Source organism: Xyrauchen texanus, chromosome 44 (assembly GCF_025860055.1).
Source record: "Xyrauchen texanus isolate HMW12.3.18 chromosome 44, RBS_HiC_50CHRs, whole genome shotgun sequence".
NCBI classification, from domain to species: Eukaryota; Metazoa; Chordata; class Actinopteri; order Cypriniformes; family Catostomidae; genus Xyrauchen; species Xyrauchen texanus.
The window spans coordinates 4,626,019-4,646,365 of NC_068319.1; the positions used below are offsets into that span (position 1 = coordinate 4,626,019).

Here is a 20,347-nt window from a genome sequence, read left to right on the forward strand (position 1 = left end):
AGAGCATATTTTGGCAATTCACGGTATAAAATGTTTTAATACACAATGAGATGAGTTGTTATGCATAACCTTCATAATGATACATTGGATCCAGTTAGGATTTTTTCTTCTTAAACAGTGAAATGTTACTGGAAACCACTGTGTTTTTCACTCTAATACAGTTTTTTTTTTTTTTTCAGCTGGGTGGTGTTTAACAATTGAAGTCGGGCCCACAGGCATACATATCCAGCTTACAAAGCTGCCTTCATAAACACTCTTTACCAAAGTTAAGCATTTTCATGCTTTAACTCAACAGTTCTATTATTGCCAGTAAAAGCACCATTCAAGCAATGCAAAACAGCTGGTGAAAGAAATTTGCTAATGTGACGGATATTTTAGCCAGATGCCAGTAGTAAACTATGTATTATTACTAAAAATATTGTTCTGCATTAAAGCACTGCAAAAACACTTAATACATATAAAGCTCCCTTCCCATGGACAGCAAACCATAATTTGGACGCATTCATCAGTTTGTAAAACTTTTTGACACCAATGCACTTACAGTGGAGGTCAATGGACCAATGCATTGCGCCAGGATACATTTTAAAGGAACATTACGGTTCAACTCAATCAACAGCATTTGAGGCATAATGTTGATTACCACAAAAATGTATTTAGACTTGTCCTTCCTTTTCTTTAAAAAAAGGCAAATATCTGGGTTCCAGTGAGGCACTTACAATGGAAGTCAATGGGGCCAATCTGTAAACATTAAAATACTCTTTATACTCATAATATATTTTTTTTCTCCTCCCCAATTTAGGATGCCCAATTCCCAATGTGCTATAAGTCCTTGTGGTGGCGTAGTGACTCGCCTTAATGCGGGTGACGGAGGACGAATCTCAGTTGCATCTGAGACTGTCAATCCACGCATCTTATCACGTTAAGAGAACCACATTATAGCGGTCACGAGGAGGTTACCCCATGTGACTCTACCCTCCCTAGCACCCGGCCAATTTGGTTGCTTAGGAGACCTGGCTGGAGTCTCAAAATGCTTGCTGTTTCAAAAATATAGCCACAAGACATAAACAATATGCGTGTTAACATAATTTTAGGGTTAAAATCACATTTTAGGGTTAAAATCACATACTAACCGTTTCTTAAATTTCTTTAATGCTGTAAACCCTAAAGCGATGATTTAAACAACATTACAGCTCAAATAATACATTCATTTTAACAGAAGATTTAATTAAAGTGCTTTTATAAAATTATAAACTTCGCATTTCTGCCTTTAAAGCCTCCAAAAATTGGCCCCATTCACTTCCATTGTAAGTGCCTCACTGTAACCTTCATTTTTGCTTTTTTAAATAAAAGGACTGAAGAGTCGAAATGACATTTTCATCAAATGCTTTAAAGTGAGTTTAACTTGTATTGAACCCTGAATATACCTTTTAAATACATGTTTAAAAATATAGCCATGAGACTTTAACATTCTGCTAGATAAGATTTGTGTGATCAAATAATCTTACTTTCATTGTCTGTGAAAATTATAACATTTTCCAACTCCTGTCATGGGACTGTTCTGCTTTAAAGGAATATTCCGGGTTCATTACAAGTTAAGCTAAATCAACAACATTTGTGACAATGTTGATTACCACAAAATAAACAAATCGACCTGTCGCTCCTTTTCTTAAAAAAAGCAAAAATCGAGGTTACAGTGAGGAACTTACAATGGAAGTGCCTCACTGTTTTAAAGAAAAGGAGGGAGAGTCAAAATACATTTTTGCCACAAATACTGTCCATTGAAATATACTTTTATTAACACCGAAATATATTACTTTAAAACTGATTTTTCAGATGAAAACGGATTAGTTCGGATGTGGCTTCAGTGTGCTTATGTATCCTATAGTGCAAATCCAAAGTCCTACGTATGTTTCAACATCATAATACATCAGTGGCTTGGGCATGGCTATTGAAAATGAACATCTTATTGACTTATTGTTTCTCCAGTCACATGCATATTCATGGTTACTAGGCATCGTCTCATTCATAATTCAATTTGAATTAAAAATAGATATTTATCTTATCTATGGAAGGCATCTTCACTTTAAAAGCTCATCACAATATAGTCTGAAATCTACTTTTCAACATTCTCTACTTGCAGTAACTTGTAATTCGCAAAACCAATAAAATGTCTAACTTTTTGACAAAATAGGCACATGAAAACTCCCTCACAGTATTTTTGGGGGAGAGAGGGGCGAGATCTATCAGTAACTCTAAACTGCCCCGTCCTCTTTGTTCCCTTTGTGAGTGCATGTTTCGTCTGCTTGCAGCTGTTGTGCTGTGAAAGGTGACCATGAATGGGAGCGTAATCGTAGCCTACGGTCACATGATGCTGGTTAGCGATTAGTGGAGCGTTTGTGTTCATTACACGTGTTGTAATGCCTCCTGGGCTTGCTCTGTGTACACTTCATCTTTCCCCGCCCATGAACCAAAGCCTTCGCCCATCTGTGCCAGACTCCTCTGCGAGCCTCGGTTTTTGTCCCGGGAAAAGAAGCTAAACCTGTGACAGTAAGATAGGACATGTGCATTAGTTGTCATTGTCATGCATGAGTGTGCATTCAATTACCAAATAATCTAGCCTTAGCAGTTTATGCAATAAAAGCCATCAAATATATATGTTGTTTCATATTAACTTCTAAAGTTTTTCTGTTATTTTTATTGATTTATTTTATTTTGGTGTAGTCAGGCAGTATATGCTGTTGTGCAATTTTATTGTTAAGCACTCACAAGTTTTACTATTTTATGGATCTACAGCTTCTAAAAAAACGTTCGAATAGTGTAACTTTACAAACATAATAGGGTGCATCTCATAAAGACTGTCAAACAAATGTCTCATATTTCAACCCAAATGCAAAGAACAAAAATATAAAATTAAGTTTATTAAAGAAATTAAGGCAATCAAATTTTATTCTTATTTTTGTAATATAAAAATATATATTTTATCATTATTAAATCAATCATATTAATATAATAAATTATTACATTTTACATTAAATTATATACATATATACACTATATATTTCAAATTAAAGTAATGAAATTTGGAGGGAAAATATGTTTAACTACCACGAAATTTATGTCAATAATCTTCTTCATGAAAACTACAATTCTTATTTGCTTCTCTTGATTTTGGGGTGAAATATGACCTCGGCATGTTTTCATGAGATTCACACATTTTAATCATATTGTAATCATTGTAAAACTGTCAAGAAATCTTTGGGTTATACTTTACCCCCAAATCAAAAGAAGCAATATGGAATTAAATTAAATCAAGAAATTAATTAACGCAAACTAATTTCATTCTTATTTCTGCAATGTGATTTTTTTTTAAATAATTCAATATTTTAAAATACTATTAAAATGTATAGTACATCTTTAAAGTACTAGTGTAAATATTTGTTACTATTTATTGTAGTGAATTTAATTTAATTTATTCTTATTTTAATTTAACAAAAAATAATTGTGTTCAGCCTGGATGATTTTCACTGATGACATTTCAATGTTTATGACATTTTTTCATCACATTAAAATAATAATATTGATATTTTTCGTGCATTAAAGTGATTGGAGGGAAAAATGTGCTTAATTGTTATGCAAATTATTTACATATTTTTACCTTTAATTTAAGGGTGAAATTTAACCTGGACATGTTTTCGTGAGATTTACCTTGTAACACACAGCAATTTGCAATCTGCAAATACTGCACATAAAAAAAACGACTAATAAGTAATATTACAATATATATATATATATATATATATATATATATATATATATAGTTAATGTATAATTATTAAAGGAAAATAATAAGTTTCAAACTAGAAATGAACAAACTACATGCTAGCGAAATGTTAAAAGCTGAACATAAAACCAGTCACCAAAATTCCACCCGTATCCCTTCAGCCTCATGAATTGTCTTTACAAAAGTTTACTTTCTGAGCGTTTGTCATTGTACTCTTGCTCGACACATTTTAGCATCTCACTATGAATTTATAAAGCAGTCTTTTAGCTTTGAAATATCTGACAATATTATGAAACATTGTTATAGAACTGGTTGCAGTACAGCACAAGTGTTAGAGGAGTGAGTGGGTGTTTGATTCTGACTGGCTGATTCAAACGATACTCCTGCTGATTGGTCACACAGATAGCCCCACAATCAGCCAATCAGAATGTGCTCTTTAAAATTAGTGGCTCTAATGAGGGGAGGGTGAGATGGGGAATGCAGGTCCACACATGCAGGGCAGGTTTAAGGTGTTAAAAAAAGCAAAGAACACAAATGTGAACCACCAAAAAGTCGTACAAGGGACATAAGTCGTCTGATTGGCTGTAAAGTGGGGTCATCTGGAATCAACCCAGCCGCCACCATCGGCATAATGGCTGTGAATATCCTGTTACAGAGAGGCACAGACACGCAGAGTTGAGCAGAGAGAAGATACACAGGAATCAAAACAGGAACCAGATATTCTGCTGAATTTGGTTCATGGCTGATACGCCGGCCATTTAAATTCACATTGTCAAAATGGTACAGAATTAATGATGGTCATGCCATAGGATTTTAGTAATGCAAGAGTTCATGGATGTAAATTGTGCAACAGGAGTCATGTTGTGTCATAAAACATGTCATGTTCAATCTGCAGGCTAGTAAATATAAAACTACACTTACGAAAATCGAATATTCACATGCAAATGAGTTCTGCGGCAAACTTGTTTCAAATTGTCTATTGTTGCCAAAAGTTTGCCGGAGGTTCACCACTACCGACGAAGAGCTGCATACTTCTGGCAAACATTTTTGACGAATTAAAAGCTCATTTGCATGTGAAAATAGCAAGCGGCAAAATTGCGGTTAGTTTTTTTGTAAGGGTAATGCTAATGCTATTTAATAGCTAAAATAATATTAGCTAATTATATTCAGTACTGAAAAGTCTAGCTAGAAAATAGTTATATCGAACTGCAAATAAAAAGGCACTATTTCACCCAATACTTGTGTGTGCATTGTATTTTTCTGTTCATTAGTGTTTAGTCGCTAGCTTAGCAACATGCTAACTTCAGACTCTCTCAGCGTTATTTGTGTCACACGTGAGTGATACCAACAGAGCTACTAATAAAGAGACTTTCAAATTAGTAATTTATGAGGTTCTGTTTCTGGTAGAATGCCTTAAGGCTAGGATATATTTCGTTTTTCCGTGTGCCATTCCGTCTCGCGTACGGTCGAGTGCTCAGCCTTTCAAAGCATAGTCTTTTGAACGCAAGCCAATACGTGTTAGATGTGTATGCACTACGCCTGCTTTATAATACTCTTTTAGTACGGTCATTGGCAGGTGCATGCGGTGATGCCTCGACTGCCGATTCTCGACTGCCGCGCGTACTTCGCTAAAGATGAAATTTGTGTTGCGTGCACTATGCGCAGGACGTAACGGCATGCGGAAAACCAAAGTATGGCCTTTAGGAAATGTTTGAACCAAAAGTGTTTTTGCATTTGTTTTGAACGATTTCTCAATTGCTTTCAATATTATCCTGCGCTAGCGGACATCTTTGAACGCTGTGCCGCAACTCGCGTTTTTGTATCGTCTCAGCGTAAGATCACCACATTTCTTATAAGCTGTGTCAAGGTAAATTAACTTAATAAAAGCATTTAGAATCAACTGGGTTCTGTTCTATTCGTTATGTTTCTATCAGTAGTTTAAAATGTTTATTTGTGGAAGTGTGTGCATGTTTCTTGTATAAATATAGCAGTACGCACAATCGCTTTATGCCTGACTCCGGCTGAAAGTTGGAGCGAGAGCTTGGTCTGAGAGTGGCCGATGGGTCGGTCATGGGCGGGCCTGTTTCCTCCTCCTGTTCTTCACTGTTAATAAGATTAAAGAATTAAGTCGTTTAAATTCTTGATATTTCATACAAATGTAGGAATATTCATCTATTTACCAAAAAGATGCATATAATTGACTTTTGCTAAAAATATGTGGAAAATTACCTTTTGTAATACGCAATTTCCTCTTGCAGCATGAATACTTTTGCTTTCAGTTCATTCCTCTCATGCAGGACGTCGCGCAGTTCTTGCAGGGTGAATCGTGGGCGATTCGGGTCTTTTGGATCTAAAGTGGACATTTCCTCATCACACAGTGCCTCCTGGAGGATGGGAGGAACACATACAGTCAGCTGTAGCCTTTTAACTGTTATTTAAATGATGAGTTGCTTGATCATGTATACTGAGGAACTTTCAACTAGACAAAGAAAAAAAAAACTATTCCACAATCACAGCATTCTCAGTAATAAAAAATAATATCTAATTTCATTGCTGTTAATCCACAGCAAACCACACACAACAAAAAAAGCACATTGTTGTTTTTAAAAACCCATGAAATCAAAATATAAGAGTCTTTTGGCTTTAAGTTCATGTGTCTTATCTTTAAGGCCATTAATCAGCTAGTGTACTCCTAAAAGTTGACAAAACAAACTTTAAGCAGATATTCACAGTGAATATTTTCATAGCGTCTTTCACAAATCAACTTCGCTTAAATATAAAAGTTATGTCAGTTTAATGACATCAGCAGAGCTCTAATTTACAGTCAATATTTTTCAATGCAAAAATGTGAATAACAGCTTATGATTGGTGACATTCACTTTACAGTGGACCATAAGTGCTCTATTACTGTCTATGACATTCTACTTTAGTTAAAATGTAATTCAATCACAAGGTTTGCATTCAGTACAAACACTTAGATCACACATGCAGGCAGCATTCACAAACTGTTTGGATCATGCAAAATTACATGTCTCCACACTTTCACCTGCCAAAACACTTTTCACATCTTTGGCAATAAATTAGTTTAAATGTAGATTTAATGTCTTTATTGAACACATCAAATTAAACATTCACAGTGCTGTGGGAAAAAGTAAGTGAACCCTTGGATTTAATAACTGGTCAATCCTCCTTTGGCAGCAATAACCTCAACCAAGTGTTTCCGGTAGCTGTGAACAATGTTCAGATTTAATTTTGGACCATTCTTACTTACAGAACTGCTTCAGCTCAGTCATATTCTTGGGATGTCTGGTCTGAACAGTCCTCTTGATGTCATTCCACAGCATCTCTATTGGGTTAAGGTCTGGGCTCTGATTGGGGCAGGCCAAAAGGTGAATTTTCTTTTTTTGAAGCATTCTGTAGTGGATTTACTTTGATGTTTAGGGTCATTGTCCTGCTGCATCACCCAACTTCTACTGAGCTTCAGCTGGTGCACAGCCATCCTGACATTATCCTGTAGGATATCTTGATAAACTGATTTAATTTTTCCTTCGATGATGGCGGTCCAGGCCCAGAAGCAGCAAAGGAACCCTGAATCATGATAGTCCCTCCACTGTACTTCACCGTTGGGATGATGTTTTCATGTTGGTATGTGGTGCCCTTTTTATGCCATATGTAGTTCTGAATGTTCTACCCAAACAATTCAACCTTATTTTCAACAGTGCACAAAACATTTTCCCAGTAGCGTTGTGGAGTGTCAAGATGGTCTTTGGCAAACTTCAGATGCACTTTTTTGTTGGAAAGCAGCGGCTTCCTTCATGCCTGTTTAATGATTTCCGTAGAGTACACTCATGAACAGAGATTTTAACCAGTTACAATGATTCCTTCAAGTCTTAATCTGTCACTCTAGGGTATTTTTGTAACTCATTGAGCATTCTGCGGTGTGCCCTTCAGTCATTTTGGCTGGACGGCCACTTCTAGTGAGAGTACCCACAGAACTAAATCATCTCCATTGATGGACAATTTGTCTAACAGATTAATAACTGTGGACAAATGAATATCTAAGCTACAATTGTTGATAGTAGGTCTTGGTCCACATCAGCAGATGTTTCTTGTGAATAGCAAACTCAAATTGTTTAAGTGCTTTTTATAAGTCAAAGTAGGTCTAACCCACATCTCCAATCTGGATGCCACGATTGCCAACTCCTGACTATAATTAGCTTTGTTGAAGTCATTAGCCAAGGGGTTCAAATACTTTTTCCAACCTAAGCTGTGAATGTTTGAATGACATTTTCAATATGTACAAGAACAATACAATAATTGCTGTGTTATTAGTTAAAACAGTTTGTGTTTGTTCATTATTGTAACGTAGATGAAGATCAAACCAGATTTTAAGGCAAATTTAAATATATTTAATATTGCCACTGTATGATGATACTGCACCATCAGTTCATAAATAACCACACATTCTCAGGACACTTTGTATGTGTTGTCTGTCACCCTTGCACGACTCGTGCAAACACAGATGCAAATATGGAGCAGCATATTAGTTTACACTCCATGCGATCCTTAGGAGCTGCCGCTGAAGGGTTACCCATAAAAATACAGCCTCTTCATCATCCTTGTCATCCTCACTCTCGTCTGTAAAGGCTTCTTGGCTCCCTGTACTGGGGATGAGATGAAGTGGCCCTTCCTCTATTTCCATGCCCCTCGCAAGAAGCTCAGAAGCTAAATCCTGACCCCAAGCTGGAGGCGCTTTAGTCGACTGCAGTAACAAACATGTGGTTTGCAAATTGCAACCAAAGTTGGGGAGCTACCACTAATAATTACTACTGGTACTGCTTCTCTCTGTGTACTGTTTAAAATACAACTTTGGTACAGAAATGCTAAATGGCACAGAATACTAAACAGTTCCAAAAAGCAATCAAACGCAATCTATATATAATTATAATTCTGAATGGCTAAAGAGGAAAGCAGCAAAACATTAGTCATGTAGTTATTTCTGCAGTTCATGTACTGTATTGTAAATATGCACACTGCACATGTGATCTGCATGGTTTTGTTGGACCAGTTAGCATTTACACCACTGTTCTGTGTGTATAAAGATATATATATAAAGATTGCACATTGCTTAACTCCGGGTTACGGTAATTTTACACCATGAAAAGTTACAAATGTCGACAGTTATTGTTGAATAAAGACAAAAATCTTTCTGTCTCGTTTTCTTGATATCACAATTTTTTTTTTTAAAAACAAACATGACAGAAAAACATATTAATAAACTACCATCCTGTTTGGCCTAAAAAATATATTATATTTGTTAAATTTCATTACATTAAATAATACATTAATATATTAATAATATACTAAAATATATTAAACATTTATTGTATTTGTTCATTTGTTTATTTATGTATTTATTATATATGTAACATTTGTATTACATTAATTAATACATTAATAGTATTATTAATAATATATTATATTGTATTTAACCTGTATTATATGTGTTTATTATTATTATTTTTTTTTTGCTCTTGTATTATGCATTATTTAAAGCAGGTTGTGTGCTGTACTTTGTTTAATCAATGTAATTAATCTAATTAAATATGCCCAGTGTTTACAAATGTACAGTGTAAAATCACAAAACTTGATAAGCCAGGATCGAATTCTTACCCAGAATAAAAAATGTGAACAGTGTGTAACATGGAGCAAGATAACCCAGGATTATGTTTACCCAAAATAATAATCCAGGGTTTACAAAACTAAGTGGGAAATCTAACTCTGCATACTGTCTACTGACTTTTATTTTCCTTACTTAGAGACCTGGTGACCAGCTCTTTCTTGTTTCCTCTGTGACTCATTGGCGTATCATTCTGACTCATTCTAGCCACTAACATGTGAACAATCCAGATGCTTTAGATCACATCACATCCAGGGAAATAGAAATGACTTGATGCTGACACTGAAGATCAAAGTGGCTCACTGCCTTGCAACCAAACAAAAGTACAGAAATGATGTATAAAGCCAAAATATGAGTGCATGAATAAGAATTTATAATATAACCCCACACCGTAATATACTATCACCTGCTCCTGAACAATAATGACTGTTTTAATGAATCAAACCGCATCCATCCACTTTCATATTCATGTACCTGTGCAGGTGACGGCGGTCCTACAGGTTCCTCTGTCTCAGCACTGGTCTTACTCTGCTCTTTAAGTCGCTCTTTAAGACGAGACACTTCCTTCTGCAGGTTACCCAGCTCCTGTTGTCGTGTCTGGCCGAACGCCTCCAGCTCCACTTTCTGCTCGATCAGAGCTTTTCCCTGTGCCTCCACGACCGTGATTTTATGCCGCAGGTCATGGTTGATCTTCATCAGCCTGTTCAACTGCTGCTGGAGCTGGAGGAGGAGGAAGACATGAAGAACGGCTTCCGTAAGACATTTCACTTTCATAATGAAACAGAATATTTAGCAGGAAATTATTTAAGGCCGGACTTGATTTTTTATCAAACAAAAACAAGATTTTGATTGTATCGTGAACATTGAAGGCTATAATATTATTGGTTAACATTATTTTGTCTCTCCCTTGAGGCCTTGATTACATTAGCAGAAAAGAAAAATGTGGCAGGGTGGAGGGCGGGGCCGGGTCGTGATCATACACACCCGGTCCCGTATTAGGCTAATCAAGCCTCCAGAGAGGGATAAAGGTCGACTGCAGAGGATCGTGCGGGAGAGAGAGATCATTTACGGACATGTCCCTCATTGTGTGTGTTAATATTAAAATATTATTTATGTTGAAAAGCCGGTTCTCATCTCCTCCTCCATGGGTTTCGGCACCAGTGTAAAGAGATCAATGGAAAGGAAGAGGTGAACATAAATAATATTTTAGTAATAAACTGAAACAAAGGACAAACACACATGACGGACATGTCCGTAAATGATCTCTCTCTCCCGCACAATCCTCTGCAGTCGACCTTTATCCCTCTCTGGAGGCTTGATTAGCCTAATACGGGACCGGGTGTGTAGGATCACGACCCGGCCCCGCCCTCCGCCCTGCCACAAAAAGTTGTTGCAGAGGTGGAGAAACTTTGTATATTTTGATTTTTCAGTCTTGTTTTCTTGAGAAAAGTATTTTCAAGCAAACAAGGCAGATAAACATTATATAATGTTATATAATGATATTTAACTATCGCCCTGGTTGGCCTAAATATTTATAAAAAAAAAAATTTATATATAGTATTTTATAAAATTATAGTATATTTAATAACATTAATATACATGTATTAATAACATATCAAATTATTTCAAAAATATTCAACAAGCATTATTGAAATACAAATATAATTAAAAAATATCTTTGTAAATACTGTTACTGTGGCCTAATAATATATCGAATAATATATAAAATTAATTAAACTAAACGAGGATTACATTTTTTTATAGGAATAAAAATATGATTAAAAAAATATCAATAATATTAAATATTGTTACTGTGGCCTAAATATTTACAAAATATATATAACATTTGTTAACAGGGTTGCTGCAGAGTTTTTAAAATCGAATTTAACATTTTTAGACCTTTTTCAAGACCTGAACAAATAAAATTAATAGTGTATCCACATCCCAAAACAAACCAACACAATCTCAAAATAAATCATGTATTACAGAGTCTTACAGAGTCAGTAAAACAGGGTATGCTGTATGCAAATTTAAAATACTCAAGAAATGTTTTCCACATATATCACATTAAAATTGGATTGTGTCCAGTGCTTGAAGTGTGCAGGTACTCACCAGTACGCAGTACCTGCACAATTTAGTCAACAGAGTACCAGCACTTTTTCTTGCGTACCACCACTTCTCAGAGTCTCCCTGTATGATGTAATGTTTTTATTTAATGTAAGTCAGTGATTTGATGAGGCCCGGCAATCACTTTTATCTGACCCTCCAAATGATTTGGATAAAATTGCAGTAAATATCCGAGTGCTCTCTGCGCAAAACTCAGCGGTGAGTTTAACAACACTCAACATGTTCAACAACAGCAGTGGCGGACATCAAGCGTTCCATGGTCCACTTCCAGGAAGCTTTTTATTCTCCTAAGTACCTTTATAAGGACCTTTATTCTTAGTGCTCGTAAAAAGATTGTAAACTGTCACTGAACTTGACTATGCATATATCCTGATGGTGTTTGAATCTACATGGCGTGTGTCAGCATTCACAATCCTGAACATCATCATATCAGTTTGTTCTCCATTCCTAATGATTATCTGCACAAGTATCTGGCTATTGTGTGCAATACAATACAGAAATAATGCTCTTTTCTTCAGCTGTTTATTTATTTTGTGTAAGAAGGCAGTTCTACATTAGATTGCAATTGTTTTCTTATGTGGGTTGATATTATCAAAGATACAGACTTTAGCAGATCTAAATGCCCTTCCTTAGTTTTCTTAAGCAATAAACCTAAATTGTAGGCTATGTTTTTATTTTCAAAGTCCAAGTCTTAAGAAGGAATTTAAGGCCAGACCTTAAATACTTCTTTTAATGTAATTATATACTATTTTTATGTAAATAAATGCATATTATTAACAGGTTTGTTTTTCATGTTAACACATTAGTTACATAAGTGTTAGGTAAGATAAATACAGAAAAGAAGTTTGGACCAGTTGAGTTTTCATCTGTATAATCTGGCCCATGAAAGAAAGTAGTTAAAGAGCTCTGCTGTAAAACCTCATGTTTCTATATTTATTTTTAAAGCTACATTATGCAACTTTTGGCCCTCTAGTGGTAAAAATGAAACCGCACGTGTCTTGCGGAAGAACATTGTTTTGGTAATGATGTAAGTTGTGCTTCGGCTCTGCTCCCCTGCGGGGATTAATGTGGTTCGAGGCACCGCCGTTCACATGAATACAGGACCTCTTATCAGAGCAAATGGTCAAATAAATAAGGAAAGAAAGGAAAAGACGGATATCCGAAAATATGTCATCTGAGCATATAAGTGCCATATCTTTTGCTGTTGTTTTGACGTATTGGAAATATTGATGTTTTGAAATAAATGACGTTATAATAACAAAAACGTTATAATAACTGCAGGATATGCTGGCCAAATAGACCACGATAGTGACTAATTCATAGATTGTCATTGTAACCAACCAGTGGTCAACATCATTTCATGACTCACATGTCCTCAGCAAGCCTATAGGACTAAAGGATTTATTTATATAAATTATTGCCATTATAAAGAAAAATGACCACATGTGCTAGCAAGTGAAAATTGCTGCACCGACGTGGGTGTGGGATATGACGTATGTACGCAATTTCCCGCGAGATCTAAATAATTATAATAGGTTTATCAAAGTGTATTTGGGTAAAGTGAAGACATGGTTTGGAAGATGTATTTTTGTTGCACTCTCTCATTAATATTTTAAACAATTTTTTTTTTTTACAAAAAACAGTTACATAGTGTAGCTTTAAATAAACATGCTGTGAACATGCATAATTTATTTACCAAAAAAATTTATAAAATCAAGTTTAAAATAATAAGGGAGTACCTGCACTTCTTTTACTTCCACTTCAAGCACTGATTGTGCTGCTTCGATAATGTGTTGAAAGAAAGCCAGTTTATCTGCCAATATTTACATTTAAATTGGTAGCCTATACTAAATGATCTATATCAAGTGCTTCGTTGCTTCCAGCTGCTCATTCAAAAATAATGGATATAAAACCTGCACTCCTACAATAATCTGCATCATATTACAATATAAACAATTAAAAATAAACATTGCCATATTTCATCAACAGTACATCGTTATCATCAACATTTGTTCTTTAGTGATCGCTTGTCATACATTTCTGATATGGCTTAATGATTGTGAACTGCTCGCCTTTTCACTCTGAAGTACTCAGCACATGCATTTATTTTCTTCTGAAGACTTTTGTTGTATCATTTAAGATATGTAAGACTTTTTATGACCTTAAATTTTGGAAAACTGAATTTAAGACGTTTTAAATGGCATCTATTATGCCCCTTTTCACAAGATGTAATTTAAATCTTTGGTGTCCCCTGAATGTGTTTGTGAAGATTCAGCTCAAAATACCGTACAAATAATTTATTATACCATGTTGAAAATGCCCATTTTGGGGTGGGAATATAAACGAGCTTTTTTTGTGTGTGTGTGTGCCTTTAAATGCAAATGAGCTGGTGCGCCCCGCCCGTTATCCAGAATAGGGCGGAGTTTTGACATCGCTGCTTCGGATAACTAGACATTATAGGCAACATGACTGACAACGAAAATAGTGGTGTTCAGCCCTATATGTTTGAACCGGAGTCAGACACTGATAATGGAGAGACTCTGTCAGAAGTAACAACTTTGAGAATGAACCAGGAAGTTTCCAAATGGTTATTTGATAAATTGATTTATTTGTTGTAGAGTTTTCAGCAGTTTTAAGAGCAACACACACACACACACACACACACAAATACTGTCACAACGTTCGCTATGCGCTAAAACGAAACAACACACACAAACAAACATGGAAGTTATTAACGGCAGGTCCGTCAACAGTCGTGGGCGGGGCTTGCGAACGGCTTGTTCTGAGACAGTGCTTATGATTAATGTCGTGGGCGGGGCTTGCGAACGGCTTGTTCTGAGACATTGCTTATGATTAATGTCGTGGGCGGGGCTTGCGAACGGCTTGTTCTGAGACAGTGCTTATGATTAATGTCGTGGGCGGGGCTTGCGAACGGCTTGTTCTGAGACAGTGCTTATGATTAATGTCGTGGGCGGGGCTTGCGAACGGCTTGTTCTGAGACAGTGCTTATGATTAATGTCGTGGGCGGGGCTTGCGAACGGCTTGTTCTGAGACAGTGCTTATGATTAATGTCGTGGGCGGGGCTTGCGAACGGCTTGTTCTGAGACATTGCTTATGATTAATGGAGATTAAAAAGGACTGGGTGGATTTTTATCATTATAGGGTGGTTGTGTACACACACTGCCAACACACCTTTATGTTCAAACAACATGTAAATGTGAATTTAGCATAATAGTTCCCCTTTAAGTCTTTTTAAGGATCTGCAGGAACCCTGGTTACATGTATTAAATAATGTATGAATATCAATGTATTGTTAATACATTAAATTAATTACAAAATATTAACAAGAATAGAAAAAAATATGATAAAAACCTGTTTATAGAAATAAAAATATTATAATATATATTTGTAAATACTGTTACTGTGGCCTAAATATTTACAAAAAAATACATAATATTTGTTAAATTACATTAAATGATATATTGTATTAATAATATTATTCATTTTTTAACAATATATCAAATGAATTAAAACATATTAAAAGATTAAAAAAATATTTAAAAAAAATTAATTATTAGTTTAAAATATATTTTTTCATATTGTTACTGTGGCCTAAATATGTAAAAAATTATATATATATATATATATATATATATATATATATATATATATATATATATATATATATATATATATATATATAAATATATATAATACTTTTAATTGACATTTTTTTACTTTTAGGATAAAAAAAATACTATAATAATTTTTTTATAGAAATTTAAATAGAATTTATAAAACATCTTTATAAATATTGTTACTATTAACACTGCATGGGTCGGTGCATGGCGCGTTTCTGCTCAACAAGAACAAAATTTTGAAGGAACATTGCTCCTTACTGCTTCAATGTCCTCATTTTTCAGTGTCAGCTCTCGGTCTTTGGCACGAATCTCGTCCCTCTGTTTATCAACGACTTCCTTTAGCTTCTTCATCACCTGCCGTTCCCTCTCGGTCATACCTGAGATCATAAATTAGAAATATACAACCTCATCACACAGAAATCCGATATGCAAATATAAGGCATGATTTATGGATATTTAAATTACCATTTTGACTGGCACACTGGTTGGACTTTATTATGTGTGTTATAATGTACTATTACAGTAAGTTTCAGGCTGACATGGTATTTGTTTTATATGGGACACTGGAAATAAGGACAGCAATGAGAAGTGTGACTGACAACGTAAGCTAAATAACTTCCTGACTTAGTGACCATGTTGCTGCTCTTAAAATAGATTTGTGTCTGTGTAGAGCATCTGACCCACAACCGCTCACCCACTTCAAGTTTGTCACTGACCTAGATATATAATGTCAGGCTTAAAATGTCACCTGTCTTTAAAGGAATATTCAGTGTTAAATACAACATAAGCTCTGTTATTACCATAGAAAATATTTTCAATTTGCCTCTCAGCTTGTAAAAATGAATGAATTAAGCAATCCACTTACACTGGAGGTCTAGCAGCCAGCATGCCAAATAAATGGTTAAATTATGCAACTATACTGCCATTGGTCGGACAGATAATCCAGCCTAAAACTCATGCAATCGGTTGCCAATGTTGCTCTGTCAAGCTGGTCGGGATGCTCAAACAAACAGAGCAATGTTTTGAAAGCGCCACGGTGTCAGATTGTTTACAACTTTTAGTTGTCACTGTATTTTAAACTGGATTAAGAGAAAATATTTAACAAACAAAATAATAATGCAAACTTCACCTTTAGGAAGCTTTTAATATAAATGATTTCCTGCAATCTTGCAGGTGGCAATGAAAAGTTTTCCTCATAGCTTCAAGTCAGTGTTGATGGTGGCTCGGGAATGTTAGTGCAAACAGCTGCGCAATGAATCAGACTTGTCTAGCAGGTTCAGAGAGACTGAGGCCCGACTGTTCTGATGGCTGAAGTGCAGGCACGTGAGTTTGACAGAGGCACTGAGAGTCTCTGTGTCACACAGGCCGCCTCGTCTTCATTCGCACAGAGAAAAGATGCTTTGTGCAGCGTGGCATAACATTTGTGTCCGCTCATAAACTGCTGAAAGAATGTGTGTGAATTCCTATGGGCATGATTGCATGTGTTTGCTTTGTATCCGGTACAGGAATGCTGGGAAAATGGAATAGCTCTTTTCAGAATGAAATACTGGCTTACTACTTACTGCACTGTGTTGTTTACACTGTATACTGCCTACTGTTTATTTGTTTTAAATAGTAAGTGAAATAGTCTGCATTATTCAACCATAAATGTTCCTAGCAGTAGCATATAACATTATGCTTTGTTGTAAAATGAATTCTTTATGGAAATAAACACATTATTTAGCATTTTTAATTCATTTTTAGGTGCACAAATTATTCACTAAACACTAAATTCAAGAACCGGTTAAGTACAATTTATGAGGGATTCATTTTGACTGGTTTTATGAATCGGATCAACCGATTCATATGAAAAAGCATGATTCATTCATAAATCAGCCATTGCTACTTCTCTCGTGAACTCTCATGAATGTGCCACGGGCAGCTAGAGTGTGTGTCAAGATTTTCAGTGAATAACGACTTAAATTTGGGTCTGTTCCACACACAAAGCTTTCTTATGGCTTCAGAAGACTTTGTATATAGCGCACAAGCTGTTTGGACCACTATTATGATATTTTTATGTTGCATTTTTAAAAGCCCCATTTACTTTCACTAAATGGAAAAGAGTGGCCAAGATATTTTTTGAAAATTCTTCTTCAAAAACAAAAAGAAAGTCGTACAGCTTTGTAGTGTTTAATGCTTTTTTTCTATTCTTTTCCAAACCATGGGTTTTAACACTACCTTCCTGTTTCTGTATGTCCTCTTCTGTCATCGGACACTCTTTGATGGACAGGTTGTTGAGCAGTGTTTTGTTTTCCTGCTGCAGCTGAGCGATCTGAGACAACAAATCCTGAGCTTCACCTCTCCACACATCCTCCACCAACTCCAGCTCCTGTACACACACACACACACACACACACACACACACACACACTTCAGAATTGTCTCATAAAATATACATGAGTGTATATTTAACCAGTGACCTTCAATGGAGTTAGGTAATGTATGAAATAATCAGCTAAAACGCACAAAGCAGTGGCATAATTACATCTTCACACAAGGACACAAACAAAACCTGTCTTCCAGAACTGATCTGGATTTATAGACTACACAGTCTACTCAATATTAGTGTTGCTCAAAAAGACATCATTCATGTCATTTCTATTCTGTGTTAAAACTATACAAGGTTCTTATGTGCTACGTTTACCATGGTAAGAGTCCTGACCAAATTACCATAGTACTACCATGCTTTTTACACATGGTGCTATGGTAACGCAATGATTTTTAGACATGGTACCATGCTAATACCATGTTTATTGCACATACTACCATTTTTGGACATATACGATGGTAATACCATGATTTTTGGATACGTACATACATTTATTGCACATAATAAAACATTTTATCATCACAATACCATGATTTTTTGTCATGGTGCATTGGTATAACAAGTGTATAAAGTACCATTTTAGTACATTTACCATGGTAATACAATAGTTTTTGGACATGTACAGTGGTAATACTATAATATTTTGTACATGTTACCATCGTAAAAGCAAGGTTTTTGGACACGTTGCCATGGTAATACCAAGTTTATTGCACATAATCTCAATTTAGGACACGTACAATGGTTAAACCATATTTATTTTGGACATGTTACCATAGTAATACCAAATTTATTGCACATAATACAATTTCTGGACATGTACAGTGGTAATACTATAATATTTTGTACATGTTACCATAGTAATACCAAGTTTATAGCACATAATACAATTTTAGGACATGTACGATGGTAATACTGTGGTGTTTGGACATGTTACCATGATAAAAGAAAGGTTTTTGGACAGGTTGCCATGGTAATACCATAGTTTTTGGACATGTTGCTATGGTAATACCATAGTTTTTGGACATATATCATGGTAATACCATAGTTTTTGGACATGTTGCCATGGTAATACCATAGTTTTTGGACATATATCATGGTAATACCATAGTTTTTGGACATGTTGCCATGGTAATACCATAGTTTTTGGACATATATCATGGTAATACCATAGTTTTTGGACATGTTGCCATGGTAATACCATAGTGTTTGGACATATATCATGGTAATACCAAGTTTATTGCACATAATCTCAATTTAGGACACGTACAATGGTTAAACCATATTTATTTTGGACATGTTACCATGTAATACCATGTTTATTGCACATAATACCATTTTTGGACATGTAGATGATAATACCATGGTGTTTGGACATGTTACCTTAGTAAAAGCAAGGTTTTTGGACATGTTGCCAGGGTAATACCATAGTTTTTGGTCATATGTCATGGTAATACCAAGTTTATTGCACATAATCTCAATTTAGGACATGTACAATGGTTAATCCATATTTATTTTTTATACATGTTACCATAGTAATACCAAGTTTATTGCACATATAGCACATGTACGATGGTAATACCATGGGTTTTGGACATGTTACCATTTTTTAATATGATATACCATTACAATACCATGATTTTTGAACATGGTACCATGGCATACAACAAGTGTTTTGTACAAAGTACCATTTTAGAACATGTACCATAGTAATACCATGTTTCTTTTCTGGCATAGTACCATAGTTATACAAAGGGGTTATCTGGAACATATAAGGGTAATACCATGGAATATCAAAATGGTCATTCAGGACTTTTTTGTAAGGGATACATCAGGACTGGGGGTGACATGAGCCTCGAGAGTTTTTGAACAATCCCACATCTACTCAGGGTCCCAGTTGATTGAGATTTAATGGTTCAGATTGGCTCATTTCCTGCTCCAAACAGGAACCTCCCCGAACGCTGCTTTTGTCTTAAATTATCAGTGGGGAAACAATGTTACAACTTCAGCCGCGCAATGTAACATTTGCTCTGACGTCATCACAGTCCAGTAACACACCTACACCTGCCAATTTAATTCTAACCACGAATGATATTTAAACCGTTCATTTAACGAGGTAGATTATAATTTAGATTAAATAATAATAAATAGATGTTCAAGTCTATAAAAGGCACCTTTTTATGTTTCCTCTCCTTCTCCAATCGGTCCATCCGCTCGAGTCGGAGCCGGTCCAGTTCCAGTCGGAGCTCTTCTGTCTCGGGACTGATGCTGTTCCGGCTCACCATAACCTCAAGTATCTCCAGCACCCGGACCACTTTGGGCATGAGCCGGGACAGAGCCTCGCATCCGTACTGGTCTATAATGCGCTCGAACTCCTGGCCCACCACTGCGGCGATGTCATACACGTCCATGACGGTCAGATCCGCCACGTTCTTCTCCAGCGCCGACCCGAAATCTTCCATGACCGCCCGGTTGTATGTCCCTTAAGTTCCTTTCCGTCTAAACTTTCTCAGTCCCTTTCAGTGGCTAATTACATGCACCAAAGCCCATTAAAAAACTCGCTAATAACTCTCCGTCATTGGTAAATCCATTTTGGGGATATTTTATGCCGAACTGGACCGAAATAAGAGTTGTCCCATTCCGGTTCTGTTTTCCTGCCCTTATTCCCCACCGGCGCTTCATCTACTGCGCATGTCAACAGCAGTGACAGATGATGGCGCTGTGAAATCACTGTCATGCACCATACTGCCCTA

General features: G+C 35.8%; 1 protein-coding gene across 3 annotated transcripts; it reads right to left on the reverse strand.

Moving 5' to 3' along the window:
• LOC127637011 (RILP-like protein 1) lies at positions 1 to 20,265 on the reverse strand. Of its 3 annotated transcripts, XM_052117850.1 has the most exons (9): positions 19,769 to 20,265; positions 17,447 to 17,597; positions 15,488 to 15,606; positions 9,936 to 10,181; positions 8,373 to 8,543; positions 6,011 to 6,165; positions 5,780 to 5,884; positions 4,340 to 4,427; positions 2,402 to 2,539 (listed from the first exon to the last, which is right to left on the reverse strand). In XM_052117850.1, exons 1-9 carry the CDS (start codon positions 20,054 to 20,056, stop codon positions 2,534 to 2,536), a joined length of 1,329 nt encoding a protein of 442 aa, XP_051973810.1. In that variant the 5' UTR covers positions 20,057 to 20,265; the 3' UTR covers positions 2,402 to 2,533. The 3 variants fall into 3 exon arrangements, with proteins under 3 accessions (XP_051973809.1, XP_051973811.1, XP_051973810.1); XM_052117849.1 differs by lacking the exon at positions 4,340 to 4,427 and having other exon boundaries at positions 1 to 2,539; XM_052117851.1 differs by lacking the exons at positions 4,340 to 4,427; positions 8,373 to 8,543 and having other exon boundaries at positions 4 to 2,539.
• Between the last annotated feature and the right edge of the window lie 82 nt (positions 20,266 to 20,347).

What these genes read in the sequence shown, in the direction of transcription:
- LOC127637011 (XM_052117849.1), bottom strand. Translation starts at nt 20,056, where the DNA reads ATGGAAGATTTCGGGTCGGCGCTGGAGAAGAACGTGGCGGATCTGACC. An exon ending in AGGAGAGGAAACATAAAAAG is followed by an intron (nt 17,598 to 19,768) that starts GTGCCTTTTATA and finishes GTGTGTGTACAG; the next exon opens with GAGCTGGAGTTGGTGGAGGA. An exon ending in GAAATTGCGTATTACAAAAG is followed by an intron (nt 5,885 to 6,010) that starts GTAATTTTCCAC and finishes TCTTATTAACAG; the next exon opens with TGAAGAACAGGAGGAGGAAA.